Here is a 14,928-nt window from a genome sequence, read left to right as displayed (position 1 = left end):
TTGGGCTTAATCCTGCATGTATACGCAGAATGCGGTCACATCCAAAAATCGCTGAAAATAGTTTTTTGATTTTTGAAGTATAAAGTATTATATATATATATATTTATATATATATATATATATATATATATATAGTAAATGCATTCTACAAAAAAAAATTTTTTTCAATATCATACAACTTTTTTCTATTAACACTTAAGCGTGAAAATGCTTTTAATTTGAGTTAACAGGCCAAAAGCGATTTTTTTATAGCAATAAACCAGTTTTTATCATAAAACTTAGAAGCTATACATTTTACATATAAACTTTAAATATAAAAGTAGATATTTTGAAAACACAACTTTTTACTGTGACAAACATTTTTTTAAAACGCTTATACATAAACAACAACCCTAAAAACGATTTATGGTACATATAATTGTATAACAATTTCGGTGTGACACGCCCTATCTGGCCCGAAACCTAACGCGATGCGATGCAAGGCGGCAAGCTACCGCGGCCGTAAATTCAAGTCATACACACACACACACACACACACACACACACACACACACACACACACACACACATATATATATATATATATATGTATGATATGAATTTATAGGGAGGGACGTGCAACAACACTGCTATAAGAGGAAGTAAAAGTTTTGAGATCAATCGATTTTACATTTTAGCTCTTTACTTGAGAACTGCTAAACAAAATCGTTTAAAATTTTAGCAGCAGATGGCTTTTTTATAGTAATCACCAAGTAAAATTTTAAAGCATTTGACTACATTGTTTCAGAGATAAGTGATCAAAAAATTTTCAAAAAAACTATTGAAACCTTGATATTTTAGGAACTATAGGGTTTTGAAAGCTGCGAAATAAACTTAGCCAAAACGCATTATTATTATTATTATGGTGGGTGGGTGAACCCTTAGGTCCTGATGTCTAGGCTCACGCCCTTTGCATCCCCAATAATTATCTAGTGGTTATACCAGTCTAATTTCGTCCCTTGAGGATCAGAGTATCAGGTAGTATGCACCATTCCTCCGTATCTTATCCCGTTAGTGCCTTGTACAAGTATATCACCTTCCTAACGGTCAGTGATTGGATCGCTGTTGGTTCGCAAGTCATCATCCCCAGCGCCCTATATCTTTTCTCGGCTAAGGCTGTGTTAGATCATTAAATAAAATTTTGAAGCATTTGACTACATTGTTTTAAAGATATGAGGAATCAAAAATTTTTCAAAAAAAAATTGAAACCTTGATTTTTTAAGAATCATAGGGATTTGTAAGCTGCGAAATAAACTTAGCCAAAACACATAAAATATCTACTTTTTTCCAAAATCTCAAGTGCAATAGGGCCTATTTACGTCCGTAATCAAGGCACAAAAAAAAATCATTTTTTTTTAGTTTTTGATTTATTACTGAAAAATAAAAGTAGTCAAATCACTTGAAAATTTAATGAAATATAGTTTGACAGATGACCCATCGACATGATTTTTTTCGTAAGGTTATGATGTTTAATTTCAGAAATATGAATTTAAAAAAAAATCAACTTTTTCATTTTATCTGCCGCACAAAGCAGTCGATCCCAAGGACCAAACAAGGAAAAGTAGGTAATTTTATCCTCTTTCAAATGCATTTTTGCTGAATATTTATAACAATAGGATGATTGAAAAAAACACAAAAAAGTGTTTTTCAAAAATGAAAAAATGGCCATAAAAAATAAATAGTTGAGTAAATAAAAAATAACTATTTTTCCCGAATTCAGAGTACAAAAATAGATATGCATGTCAAATTTTATTGATATTGACGGAGTAGTTCCAGAAATATTACGGTATACATACACACATCCATACGGACATTTTCTAAAAACACTTGATTTGAACTTCTAATAAACCAAAAAGTATTTTCTAGAAGTTTTGACGAAACTCAAAATTTTACTATTACAAAGCTTCCTCTAGGAGGAAGCAAAATACCTCTAAAGTTTCAGAATAGGTCTGGCCTATTTTTATGAGTTATATAGTCAACTAAGATGAAATAATGGCTGAAAAGTAGTTTTATACGTAAATTAAACACTTATAACTCAGCACGCACTGCTTGTCTATTGATATCAACAAAGTTACACAGCTGAGTTTAGGTAGTGCAACGTCTATACCAGAGCACTGACTTGGACAGGGAAGCCACGGCAGCTTCGCACGTGTATGCTCTACGCCTGAGGGCGCGGCACCTCTATTTTCAATTTTTATAAGTACGGGTGTGGGCAGCCAGCTGCGGCAGCAAGCATTCGGCGGCATAGCCACGCCTACTTCCTCGCTTCAGGTGCGCGCTCTCTTTTTGGCTCATACAAACTCGCGCCGCTCGGGTTTCTTCGGGCGCGTCTACGCGCAATTAAACTCAATAATAGCATGGCGTATATGCAAACGCGTTACTGAGTTTATCTTGTCGAGCGCGTCTCTCTCGGCATGCTCGCGCATTGCGCCGGAGTCGCCAGTTACTCTCTTACCCTTAAAAGCATACACATCGATCTCCAGAACGAGATGCAGTACTACGCCACATGCTCTGAGAGATCAGAAGGAAGCCATTTCCAGAAGCTTAACCAGGCTGGTACGGTTTCCCGCTGGGAATGAGTATTTTAAAGTTTTTACTAATATCAGTGCACCCGGGGATATTCCTCGTCGAAATGATCCGGGGAGTTTCTCACTTCGGTAAAAAACTCTGCCCGAAATACTAATTACTAACCTGCCTCTGACGGGACATAAAAAATACCGCTTCGTGCCGTCCAGCTGGGGTGGCTACGTCATCCACAATCGGTTGTCCTAGGATGCACATTGTATAAGAATTTCCATACTAATGAAATCATTTATAACAATCTTTGCGCGATTAACCTGTAACGCGCACAAGGCTATCACGATCATCCTACGTTTCATTGTAAGTGTACTACGCAGTAAGATTTCGAGCATATGTGACCTCTATTATTCTTTTACGCAATATTTCTTCTTTTAAACTATTATTTCTTGTTTCGCGAATACTCAGTACAATTTGTTTAGCATTATAAAACCTGTTGAAAACCGGGCTTGCTTCCGTGTCGCAGGCAAATCTGTAACAAACTTGTTTCAATGATTGCGTTGTTCCTTTTAGGTATTACTAGTAATTTCACTTAAGATAATTTGACTTTTGAATTTTATCCTTTCAATTAACACTTCAGCAAATCATTCCTATCGGAACCATAGTTCATTTTGGTATAGCTTCAACAAATTCATTTTTACAATCATTTTACAAATTTCTAACTACCCTTTAAATGTTTATTTTCTTATAATAATTCAACATTTATTTCAAACACAGAGCAGCGTTTATCATCCAATGATTATAGATTTATAAAATTTCAATGTTAGTATATTTGCGCAATTTTGTTTGCTCTAAATTGATTCTCTCGCTATTATTATAAAAGAATTAATTTTGCATAAATTCGGTCAGTTCATACTATTATATTGTGTGAGGATATCAATATATACTGACAATAGTGTTATATCAATAAAGTGAATAAAGGCTTCATGCCACATCAATTATATTACCGATCATAAATTTACGTTTATTTATTTACCTCAATCCTACTATCCCACTTTGTGCCACAGGAACTCTTTTTTAAAGTGGCATTTGGAACTTGTAAGTTCATCGCCTCATCTACGCAAGCCTTCCACGCTGCCCTATCTTGTGTCAACCCCACCCAAGATGCACCCCTTCGATCGACACCCATCCGTCCTATTTTTACTAGATCCGCTTTTACGTTGTCCTTCCATCTGCGGCTAGGTCTACCTAGAGGTCACGTTACCTTCAGCCTGTCCTTCATGACACGCGCTGCCGTACGGTTGTCTCCCATTCTCGCTACGTGTCCTGCCCATCCCAGTCTGCGTGATTTTATTATTCTGTTAATATTTGGTGACGCGTACAGTTTTTGTAACTCATCATTGTGTAGTCTCCTCCATTCCCCGATTTTCTCAACTTTCTTCGGCACGTATATTTGCGCAAGACTTTATTTCATATACCCTGAACCGGTTATCCTTCGCTTAGTAAGAGCTCACGTTCGCACCCACACAGAACCACCGGCAGTATTATTTTCCTGTATATTCTTATTTTAACGTTTTTAGACAACAGCCTCGACTTAAGTAAATTACTCACGGCGTAGAAGCAAGCATTACCAGAATGAAGTCTCTTATTTATCTCGTTTCTGTCATTTATGGTCGTATTCAGATACCTGAACTCGCTAAGCTTTTCAAAAGTAAAATTCCCAACTCTGAGATCTCCCTCCCCTCTGCAGATGCCTAGTTTATCCATAATCATGTACTTTGTTTTCGATTCACTCACTTCCAACCCTGTATCCTTAGCCGCTTTTATGAGGATTTCCGCGTTTCTTGCTACCGTTTCCCTACAATCTCCCAGTATATCCAAATCATTTGCGTAGCCTAGTATCTGCGTTGTTCTATTAAGCGTTGCGCCCAGCTGGTTAACCTGCATTTTTCTAACGACGTACCCTAACGTAAAGTTGAACAGCACCGTAGAGAGCCCATCCCCTTGTTTTAAACCATCGCGTATCGTGAAGGGTTCTGATACATTACCGCCTACTCAGACCTTTCCCTTGCTTCCGTTTAAACATATTTGAATTAATCTTACAAGTTTTTTTAGTACACCGAGAAGTACTAGAATTTGATACATTTTATACGCTTAATAGTCGTACGCTTTTTTAAAATCTATAAACAGATGGTGTATGGCTTCGCAAAAATCCCACTTTTTCTCTAACAACTGTCTTATAGTAAACATTTGATTGATTATCGACCTGTTGCGCCGGAATCCGCACCGATAATCTCTTACTATATCTTCCGCGAATGAAGTGAGTCTAGCTTGTATTACGTTTGACAGAACTTTGTAGCTAAAAGTGAGATACCCCTATAGTTATTGCAGTCAGTCTTATCCCCCTTTTCAAAAATCGATATAATGATAGATTCCTATTTTCCGGTATTGTTTCATTTTTCCAGATGGCACATACTAGTTTATAGATTTTAAAAGTGAGCTCAACGCCCCCATATTTAAGTAACTCAGCTGGTATAGAATCATTTCCCGCGGCTTCATTGTTTTTTACTTTTTTAATCGCGGTCTCTACTTCTTGGTAGCTCGGTTCCTCTACGTAAAGAGCAGTGTGAATTTCATCCCTTAATTCTTCGCTATTTTCGTGCACGTTTAATAATTTATCGAAATAATTTTTCCACAGCGACAGTAATTCGCTGTCATTTTTTACGAGATCCCCGGTTTCGTCCTTTATCAATTGCGATCTACCCCTAAAACCCTTTCTGATGGCGTTAATTCCTCTGTACATTTAACGGGGCTTATTTTCTTTACTGTTAGTTTCTATTCTCCTAATAAGATTCTTTTGATACTCCCGCTTCTTATTTCTGTAGATCGTGCCCGTCTGTTTCCTTCTGTTAGAATACTCTTCTACGGTCCTATCGCTTCTATTATTGTGTAAGCTATCTATTTTAGCCTTGTTGCGCCTTTCAAACCAGAGTTCGCACTCTTCGTCAAACTATGGTTTGTTTTTTGGCTTTTTCTTTTTACTCTTTTACCGTTTTTTCGATGTCCCCCCATAAGCTATTTGGTTCGTCATTCCCCTCCGGCGATGTGTTTGCTTCTTCAAGTGCCTGCAACCTATTATTAATTTCTATCTGGTACCTAATTCGCTCTGTTCTATCTCGTAGCTTTTCAATACCGAAGCTTTCTACCTTGTTTGCTCGCTTACTATTTTGATTCGCTACTAGTCTAGCTCCTAATTTAGCTACTACTAGGAAGTGGTCCGAGTCGCTACCTGTCCCTTTATAAGCCCTTACGTCGAGAACGTTAGTATGACGTCTTTTTTCAATCAGAAAATGATCAATTTGGTTCTGCGTGGGACCGTCCGGCGATGTCCACGTTACTTTGTGTATGATCTTGTGCTTAAAACACGAAGTTTTGATTATTAGATCTTTTGCCGCCGCGAAATTTATGACCCTAATACTGTTATCATTGCTGGCTTCGTACAAGCCTTCCTTCCCTATAGTACGCCTAAACATTTCCTTCCTACCTTTTTTAGCATTGAAATCGCCTAATACAAATTAAATAAAATTAAATAATTAATGAATCTTTTCTTTTTTTACATTAAAAATAGCTTCAACATCAATTTATTTTGTTTATTTACAATAATAAATTATATTATTTGCTTTTAAAACTTAGAGCAAAATACGAAACTTTCGTAGTATAAGAGTAGATAACTTTGACAACTACTAGAGCTGGGCTTAGCGTGTAGAAATGTATCATACTATTTAATATCTATCACTAAGTATCAATTGAAATTACCAATAAATATCCGCTATATCTATGATGATACACTAATACGTACATACATACATTTATTAAAATCGTATTTTTCGGACTCACATACCTCAAAAACATCAAATTTCATCAAAATCTTTGATTTGAAAATTTAAATAGTTGAAAATTTTTTTCTAAAAAGTCAAAAGAATAAATATTGTAGATATTAATTTTGAGTAATTTTTTAATTAATAAATCGGAAAAAAATTTTAATTACAAACTCAACATCGGATTTTGCACATTTTTTTTATTTTTAATGTCCTTATTGATGCTAATTAGCGATGGAGACTTCCGATAGGATGAAGAACATAAAATTGCAGTGGTGTTTGAATCAATCGAAATAGGCGGTAAGCGCATCCTGAACACCGACTTACGAGCCCGACGCTATACCGAATGAGTCATCGCATGCCAACGCCATCTTATACGAATAGACGATTTGCATATCACGCCGTGATAGCGTCATGCTTTATGACTAAAACGTGGAATCATGAAATAACTACGTAGCTTATGTAATAGTTTCTCTACACACATACAAAATATATAAATCATAAAAGGGTGTCAGAATTCAAATTTTAATTTTACTAAGAACTGTTCTTAACGATACTTGAAAGTCATTTGTAAGCGATAAATAAATAATGAAAAAATCTACACATACCTGGAGAAGGTACTGATGAAGTACCTTTGGCTCCTTTTTTTTTGGTTCCAGCTTCAACTTGGTTTATTATTGGTTGAGGGTCTACTCCACCACGATCAAAATGACATTCGTAAGCTAATAGGTGCTTAGTATAATGCTTTCGTAAAGTATAAGCTGCGCTACTACTAGCTCCAATACCCAAAAGGCCAGCTATATCCTTCCAAGTTTTATTTTTGGTTACCTAAAATAAAATTTTTAATGTAATTCTGATAGTTTGGGAATAAATGTAATAGTAGTGATAGCACATGATCCTTCCACTCTAAAACTTAGTCACACTTTTAACCCCCTCTCTCTCTTTCTCTCTCTCTCTCTCTCTCTCTCTCTCTCTATATATATATATATATATATATATATATATATATATATATATATATATATATATATGCGCGCGTGTGTGTGCGTGTGTGTGTTATGCCAAAAAAATCATCGTTGGCGACGTTGCCAATAGGAGACATGTATTGTTATCTGCGACGAAAGGCATCACGGCAAAATTGGCTTTTCAGTACATAGACCCATATACGATTACGGCTCAAGTCGACTCAAATACATTCGAGCTGACCGATGAAAAAGGATGACAAAGACGACGAAGAGGGGGACGACGACGAGTCTCGATCAGCAGGGGACGCTTGAAAGGTGAAGGCGATGAGCGACGCGCCAGAAGCGTGCGAACTTGAGTCTGAGCTCAAGCTGACGGCAAATTGGCAGGATGGAAAGCGTAAGCCCGGCCCATCTAAGGGCTCGACTAAAGCGAATCGGCCGAAACAGCCTTCTCAAAAGACGTGAGCAAGGTTCCGCACCGGGCGATTGACATAATCATAATATATTACAGTGACATCATAATAATATATCACATTGACACGGGCTTGCCGACCGAGTATCTCCAGAAGAAGAGGGAGGTAGAGCCAAGATGCTACATCTGCGGCCACCTGGGCAAGAAGTGATCGCATCAATGCTTGGACGAGCCAAGCTTGACAGAGATTCTACGGGACCGCAAGAAGAACTAGGGGAAAGAAGAAAATGTAGAAGAAATGATCGCTGAAGGGAATAAAGAGTACCGTGTTTCTCCTATATCCTGTGTGCTCTTCATTGACACCTAATATCCCATTTCACTGCATCCAAGCATCTCATTCTTTCGCATGATCGCGCGACGGCGCACAGTGTACCAAAATCGACTTTTTATGGCCAAAATTCGCTCGACAAGCCAAATCACAATTATTCTTAAGGGGACACAACACCTTAAACTTCGGAAAAATCGATTTTGTTATTGCTTATTTTGACAGGAAATTCCGTAGAACACGCTTCTGAAATCCGTTTATAAAAAAAAAAATTTACCGCAAAGTTACAAGCAAAATACTAAAACAAAATTTTTTACGTTCTTTTCGTAAAATTGCGTATTTTTAATTATTTGTTTAATACAACTAATAATTTTAATTTTAAGTTTTATAAATTTAATCTGAATGAAATTTTTATTGTAAATGTTGAAAATACTATTTTTTTATCGTAGTATATACGTATATTATGATCCGCATACATATTTTAGTAAATAAATTAGTGCGTATCGTTTTTAAGATTAATTTGCGTTATTTTCGAGATAAATTTCTAGTTTCGCTTCTTAAATAAGGCTCCGATAGATACGTAGGGACATTTATTTGAATTCAAATATCGCAGGTTAGAATCAATGTGTCTGAGAAGGACAGAGCGACCATTCTGGTGTTCTGCTAGCAGACAGCAAATATTTCAAAACACAGCTGATATAGTCCTAAAAAGGGTGGAATGTAGTGATTTTAAAAATATGTGTGATAATTGAGATACCAAGGGAAGGTTTGCCAGTACCCATCCTGACAAGAAGTACTCTCGAGAAAGAGGCAAGAAGAGGCCAAGAAGATTTCTAGGAGCAACATGCGAGGATGAACCTGCTAACAGGACAAGACCTTTAAGTTCAGCAAGAAAGATACAAACTCTAGCAGTGGAAGGAACCTCTGTGGTCAGGAATAGATTGATTAATATCAACATTCTATTTCCTGCTCTCGAGGAACTTTTGATTTCCAAACAATGCCATGGTCAAGTTAAACTTGGCGAATCTGAAGCTCAAGGATTAGGATTCAAGATTGAAGTAGTGTGCATTGAGTGTGGTCAGCTGGCAGCTATCAAGTCATGCAAAAAAGTTGACGTCTAGAACCATGTTTGGGAGAACAACAGAAGAGCAGTGGTTACTTTTCGTGCTCTTGGACTTGGACACGCTGGTCTATCAACATTTTGTGGGTTGATGAACAGCTTGAAACCCATGGCTTAGTCTGCATATGATACAATCAACAAACAATTAAGTGAAGTATGTGAGAAAGTTGCCAAGGATAGAAGAAAAAGACGCTACAGAGACTGGAGCACTCGGATCAAACATTTGGAGGTTAGACTGGTAATTTTCTGCAGTTTTAACTTGAAGATTCTACAAGCTGACCAAAAGGAAAGATAAGTATAAAGTGTTATTATTATCAAGGATAAAATTACCTTTTTATCACATTTTTATAAAAATTCATAAAATGCCTTTTTTGGTTGCAGGTAAGAAAAGCCGTACAGAACCCAGAGGTATAAGGGAATATACCTCATAATTGCTGAGAGTCCAGGTCTATGTATTTGGAACATAGAAAACTTGGTCCCAAAGGATTTGGTAAGCACTAATTTAAGTTACACTATCAACAATTTTCATAAACTTTAAAGTATTTTCTCTAAATGTTGTTTTTACTAATTTCAGCTCACTGTCCGTAGGATTCCAAGTGAACGCATGGTTCTCTTGGGCTCAAACTCAAGGAGGATACTTTGTACACCTGTAGTTCTGATATGAATGCAGGTATTTCGATTTAAATATTTAGAAAATGTTTTATACACAAAAAGGCACCAGAATAAGCGAAAAAAAGAAAAAAATGCAGTTTTTTCATCGCCAAATCATTTCTAAACATTCAAATTAAAATCCCTGCATTCATACCAAAACTACAAGTCTACAAAGTATCCTCCTTGAGTTTGAGCCCAAAATAACCATTTGTTCACTTGGAATCCTACGGACAGTGAAAAAGTTCACAAATTCTTGCACCGAGTGCCACAATGGTCCAGCAGGAATAATGAAGGTTTTAGCATGATAAAATTAAAGGTATTTATGCTAAATATATTTATAAAAAATGTCAAATGATTTACTAGAAATTTTGGATTTTTGTCAAAGTTCTTTTTTTCAGGGTTTAAAGTTTGTGTCCCCTTAATACAAAAAAATTGCAAAATACTTCTACGATAATTTCCGTTTATGTAAAACTGCTTATATTTGATAACACGTTACATACCCTATAAGAAAAATAGAAAAAGTTGAAGCATTAGTTTGATAATCTATAAGGTGTTAAAGACCCCTTCAAGTTTCTAAAGTGCTGATTAAGTGTTGGTGGTTTATATAATAAGGATCTAAAATTTATATTTTATCAGTTTAGAGTTCAGAGATCCAAAATCAGCAAGTATATATTCTTTTTTTTCTTCTTAATTTTTTTACAGTTTTAGAGATTTTAGTAAACATTTCGATTATTACATTATTCAGTCTTATGTGTTTTCCTTTTCTTCTTTTAGGTTATTTACTCTTTTATTAAATATAAGCAGTTCTACACGAACAGAAATTATCGTACAAGTATTTTGCAATTTTTTTCATTAAGAATGATTGCAATTTGGCTTGTCGAGCGAATTTTGGCCACAAAAATCGGATTTTGGTACACTGTGTGGCAATACAGAGTTATTTTGAAATTTTTATGTACTCATATAATTTTGAATAAAAGTGATGAAAGTATTAAATATTTACGAATAGAATACATAATTCAAGCATTTCAAATTTCTATGAGATAATTACCTCATGGGTGGTGTGGAAAAAATAAATGCATTAATAATTCATTATCTATTTTGTGATTTAGATAAATGACAAATTGATTGTATTAAGGGTGGGCGGGCGGAGCGAGGAGGGGGAACCCCCCTAGTATATATATATATATATATATATATATATATAGATAGATAGATATATATACTAGGGGGGTACACCACTGCTCGCCAACCCCCAAATTTTGGTTTTTATTATATTGTATTGATAAATAATAAATTGAGTATAAAAAATGTAAATATTTATTTATATAAAAGTATTGTAAATAATTAAAAAAGGACAGTTCATCTGTAGATAGTCAATTTAGATAGTAGATTTTTTTGGAATTTAATCTTGAAATCATATTTTAACTCTCGTTTTTATTGTCTGATATATTCTGAAATTACTGTAAATAAATCAATTTGCTATTCAAATAGAAATTCATTTTTTTACTTAATAACAAAAATATTTTATAATAGATGATTTAAAAATGTTACCTTTATGATAAAAAGTAATAGCTTATGTCTTTACAATAGAATTTCAAAAGAGAGGATTACCACACGCTCATATTGTAGTTACGCTACATCCAAAAAACAAGCTCATGACACCTCAATCTATTGACAAATACATTTCTGCTGAATTTCCTGATAATTCAGATAAAGGTTTACAAAAATTAGTAATTAAACATATGTTACATGGACCACATACAGATAAATCCCCTTGCATCATCAAAAATAAGACTATTTGTAAAAAAATTTCCAAAACCATTCCGCGATATCACCATTTTTAAAGAAAATGGTTATCCTGAATATCGAAGAAGAAATAACATTTCACAAAACTATACTTATCGAATTAAAAAATTTAGAAAAATTATTCCAGTTGACAACACAATGGTTGTTCCTTATAACTTTTTATTGAAAAAGTATAAGTGTCATATTAATGTCGAATATTGTGCATCAATGTAAAGTATTAAATACATATTCGATTATATTCACAAAGGTGAAGATAGAGCATTATGTAAGATGAAAAAAATTGAAAATCCAAATAATTCTAGCGAAGAAACTCCCATAGTACATGATGAACTCACTCAGTATGTAGATGGTAGATATTTAAGCCCAATGGAAGCTGCTTGGCGTCTACAAGGATATCCTCTTTGTGGTAAAATACCCACTGTAGAACGTTTAGGAATCCATACAAAAGATCAACAACATATAGTTTACGAAGAAAATAAAGAATTGCAAGCCTTAAACAATAAAGAAACTACTTTAACAGCATGGTGTAAATTAAATAAAATTGATGATTTTGCAAAAACACTTAAATATGTTGAACTGCCTGAATATTATAGATTTAAAAATTATTTCATCGAAGATTTTAAGACAAATAAAGAGAATAATGCTCTATCTTATATTCAAATTATATTAGAGAATGAAGAAAAATCTTGCAAAGATTTCAGTTTACCAGAACCAAATAGTACTATTAATCATCTTCGTTTCCATTTACTCTTTTTAGAAAACAATTCCCAATCATATTAGCGTTTGTCATAACGATAAATAAATCACAAGGCCAAAGTTTTGATTCAATAGGAATTTTTTTGAAACGACCAGTGTTTTCGCATGGTCAATTATATGTTGCATTATCTCGATGTCGAAATCCTGTCGTAATTCAAAGGCGAAAAAGTTAATTTAAATACAAAACTGATTTGATAACAAATTGATTAATATCCATTATTTTTAACAAGATATTATTTAGATTAAATGCATAAATTAAAAATATTAAAATGATTATAAAGATTGTAAACTTTTTTTAAGTAAATATGTTTCTGCAGGATGGAGGATGGTATTAGGTGGAGTCTTAGGGGAGGAGGACTGGTATCTAAGACTCCCGTGGTTATATGGCTCTAGGCGATGATTCCACGGTTTTTTATTAAATTATTATATAAAAAATTCAAACTGTTAACAATAGATAATTTCTAACTTGATATATATCCAAATCAATAGTATAATTTTATTTACTAAATGAAACTATTGTTCATAGTAGCGTTTATTTTATATAATTATATCATGTCATATAATTACGTAAAATAATTGGCGAATTTTTTAAATAATAATTTAAGAAAAACAAAAAAAAAATCAACGCGCCTGAAACACATTGTTATCCATATTATAATGTGCTTCTGACAGTACCTCTTGGGTGGTGTGGAAATCTGTCGTTATTATCTTCTCAATATAAACTTTAACCCATCGTTATACCATTTTTCCAATAAAGGAAATTTTGTCGATCTTCTTAATTTGATTGTAACACATCATTATACCATTATTAAAAAAATGGAACTTTTGAAATCTTTTTGACTAAGTTTTATAATAATCATTTTAATATTGCGTAGGGGCTTGCGTTGAGGGTGTGGAGGGGCTAGCGGAGGGGTCAGCGGAGGGGTTATTGACATAAATTTACACATGCATCTATATAATATAGGAAGATATATATATATAAATACTAGTGGGGCTCCGCCCCCCTGCTCGCTTCGCTCGCCAACCCCCTATTGTAGTTTCTGTGTGATTTTATCTTCAAAATTTTATTTTCATGAACTGATAATTATGTTCTGGATGGTTGAAAATGATCGATCTTATTGTATAAGAAAACCTGTTACTGGAAGTAAAAGTATTGTTTAACATTGAACTTCTACTATTAATGGCATTTAAAATAGTTTTAGCTTTTAGGTTTTTTTTTAGATTATTGTATAAAAATTCTAATTGATAAAAATGAATCAATAATAATCATTTTGTTTACAAATGCATGAAGTTTAGAACATAATTCATTTTTGCCAATAACCATAATTTTATATAATTTGATCATGTCATGAAATTATATGAAATTATTGGTAATTTTTATACAATAAAATAAAAAAAAACAAAAAAAAATCAACGCGCCTAAAGTACATTGTATTATGACTAATAAAATGTACTTTTGACAGTACCCCTTGGGTGGTGTGGAAAACTGTCTCTTTATTCTGTCTCTCTAGTTCTGTCTGACTACTCATATTACCTGAAAATTCATCGAGGTCTTTGATCTCGCTTATCTTGTCCATTTTGTTGTTTATTCAATCAGTGAATCATCTATAATGATTATACTTTCTGATGGTTCTTTGAGTTCTTTGAACTCAATTATTCCCTAACTTATTTACACGTTATTAATAATTAACTTTAATCTTATAACTTAAATAAAATTAGAGGTAGATCTTCAATATCTGGTTCTCTTGGAACTGATACTTCTTACCTTAACCTAAACCTTAATTCTATTTAATATTATCCAATTTAAATCTATTTAATCATAATATGTTATAAATTTGTATTTAATTGGACTGTTAATGCGGCCTTATTTTACTACGCGATAGCGTTGTGAAAGTATGACGGTCTCAAGCCCGATAACGCAGAGAGCAGTCATGTTATTTGGTGATTTTGGTGATGGTTTTTTGAGATTTTCGAAAATAACAGAAAAATGAAAGAATTTTACGTGTTTTGGTGGGGGGGCCAAGGTGGGGGGGGGTAGTGGGGTGGTGGGGTGGAGTCTTGCCAAAATGACTATATAATATAGGAAGATATATATACACACACACACACTCACACAAACACACACACACATATATATATATATATATATATATATATATATATATATATGGGGTGACCCAATTTAAACGGGCACCGCTCATAACTCGTCAGGGACAGCCACAATCGAAAAAATGGTAGAGACCAAAGTTGTAGGATATCGAAGGGGCAACCCGATGGTGACCTTGGATTTGACTTTGAACGCGTTTTTCAAGGTCATTTGAAGGTCAACTTTGGATTTTTAAATAGGAACCCCATTCTTTTATTGCGGGAATGGAAAGAGCGGTAAATTTTACGTTCAGAATGGTATGTTCGGTTGCGGCACTGAAGGTCATCTCAATGTCCTGCAGCCAGAATGAAAC

At 34.2% G+C, this 14,928-nt stretch overlaps 1 protein-coding gene across 12 annotated transcripts in view; it reads right to left on the bottom strand.

Moving 5' to 3' along the window:
• LOC100115246 (trithorax group protein osa) overlaps positions 1-14,928 on the bottom strand; it is a 411,563-nt gene that overhangs the window by 161,126 nt on the left and 235,509 nt on the right. For all 12 annotated transcript variants that reach the window (XM_031930083.2, XM_031930084.2, XM_031930092.2 and 9 more), the window contains one exon: positions 7,043-7,262. In XM_031930083.2, the coding sequence (XP_031785943.1) occupies positions 7,043-7,262 (220 nt within the window). The remainder of the gene's footprint in view (positions 1-7,042; positions 7,263-14,928) is intronic.

Source organism: Nasonia vitripennis (genome assembly GCF_009193385.2).
Source record: "Nasonia vitripennis strain AsymCx chromosome 4 unlocalized genomic scaffold, Nvit_psr_1.1 chr4_random0008, whole genome shotgun sequence".
Taxonomy (NCBI): domain Eukaryota; kingdom Metazoa; phylum Arthropoda; class Insecta; order Hymenoptera; family Pteromalidae; genus Nasonia; species Nasonia vitripennis.
Note: the sequence above shows the minus strand (reverse complement) of the source record. Positions and strands in the feature narration are given on the sequence as shown.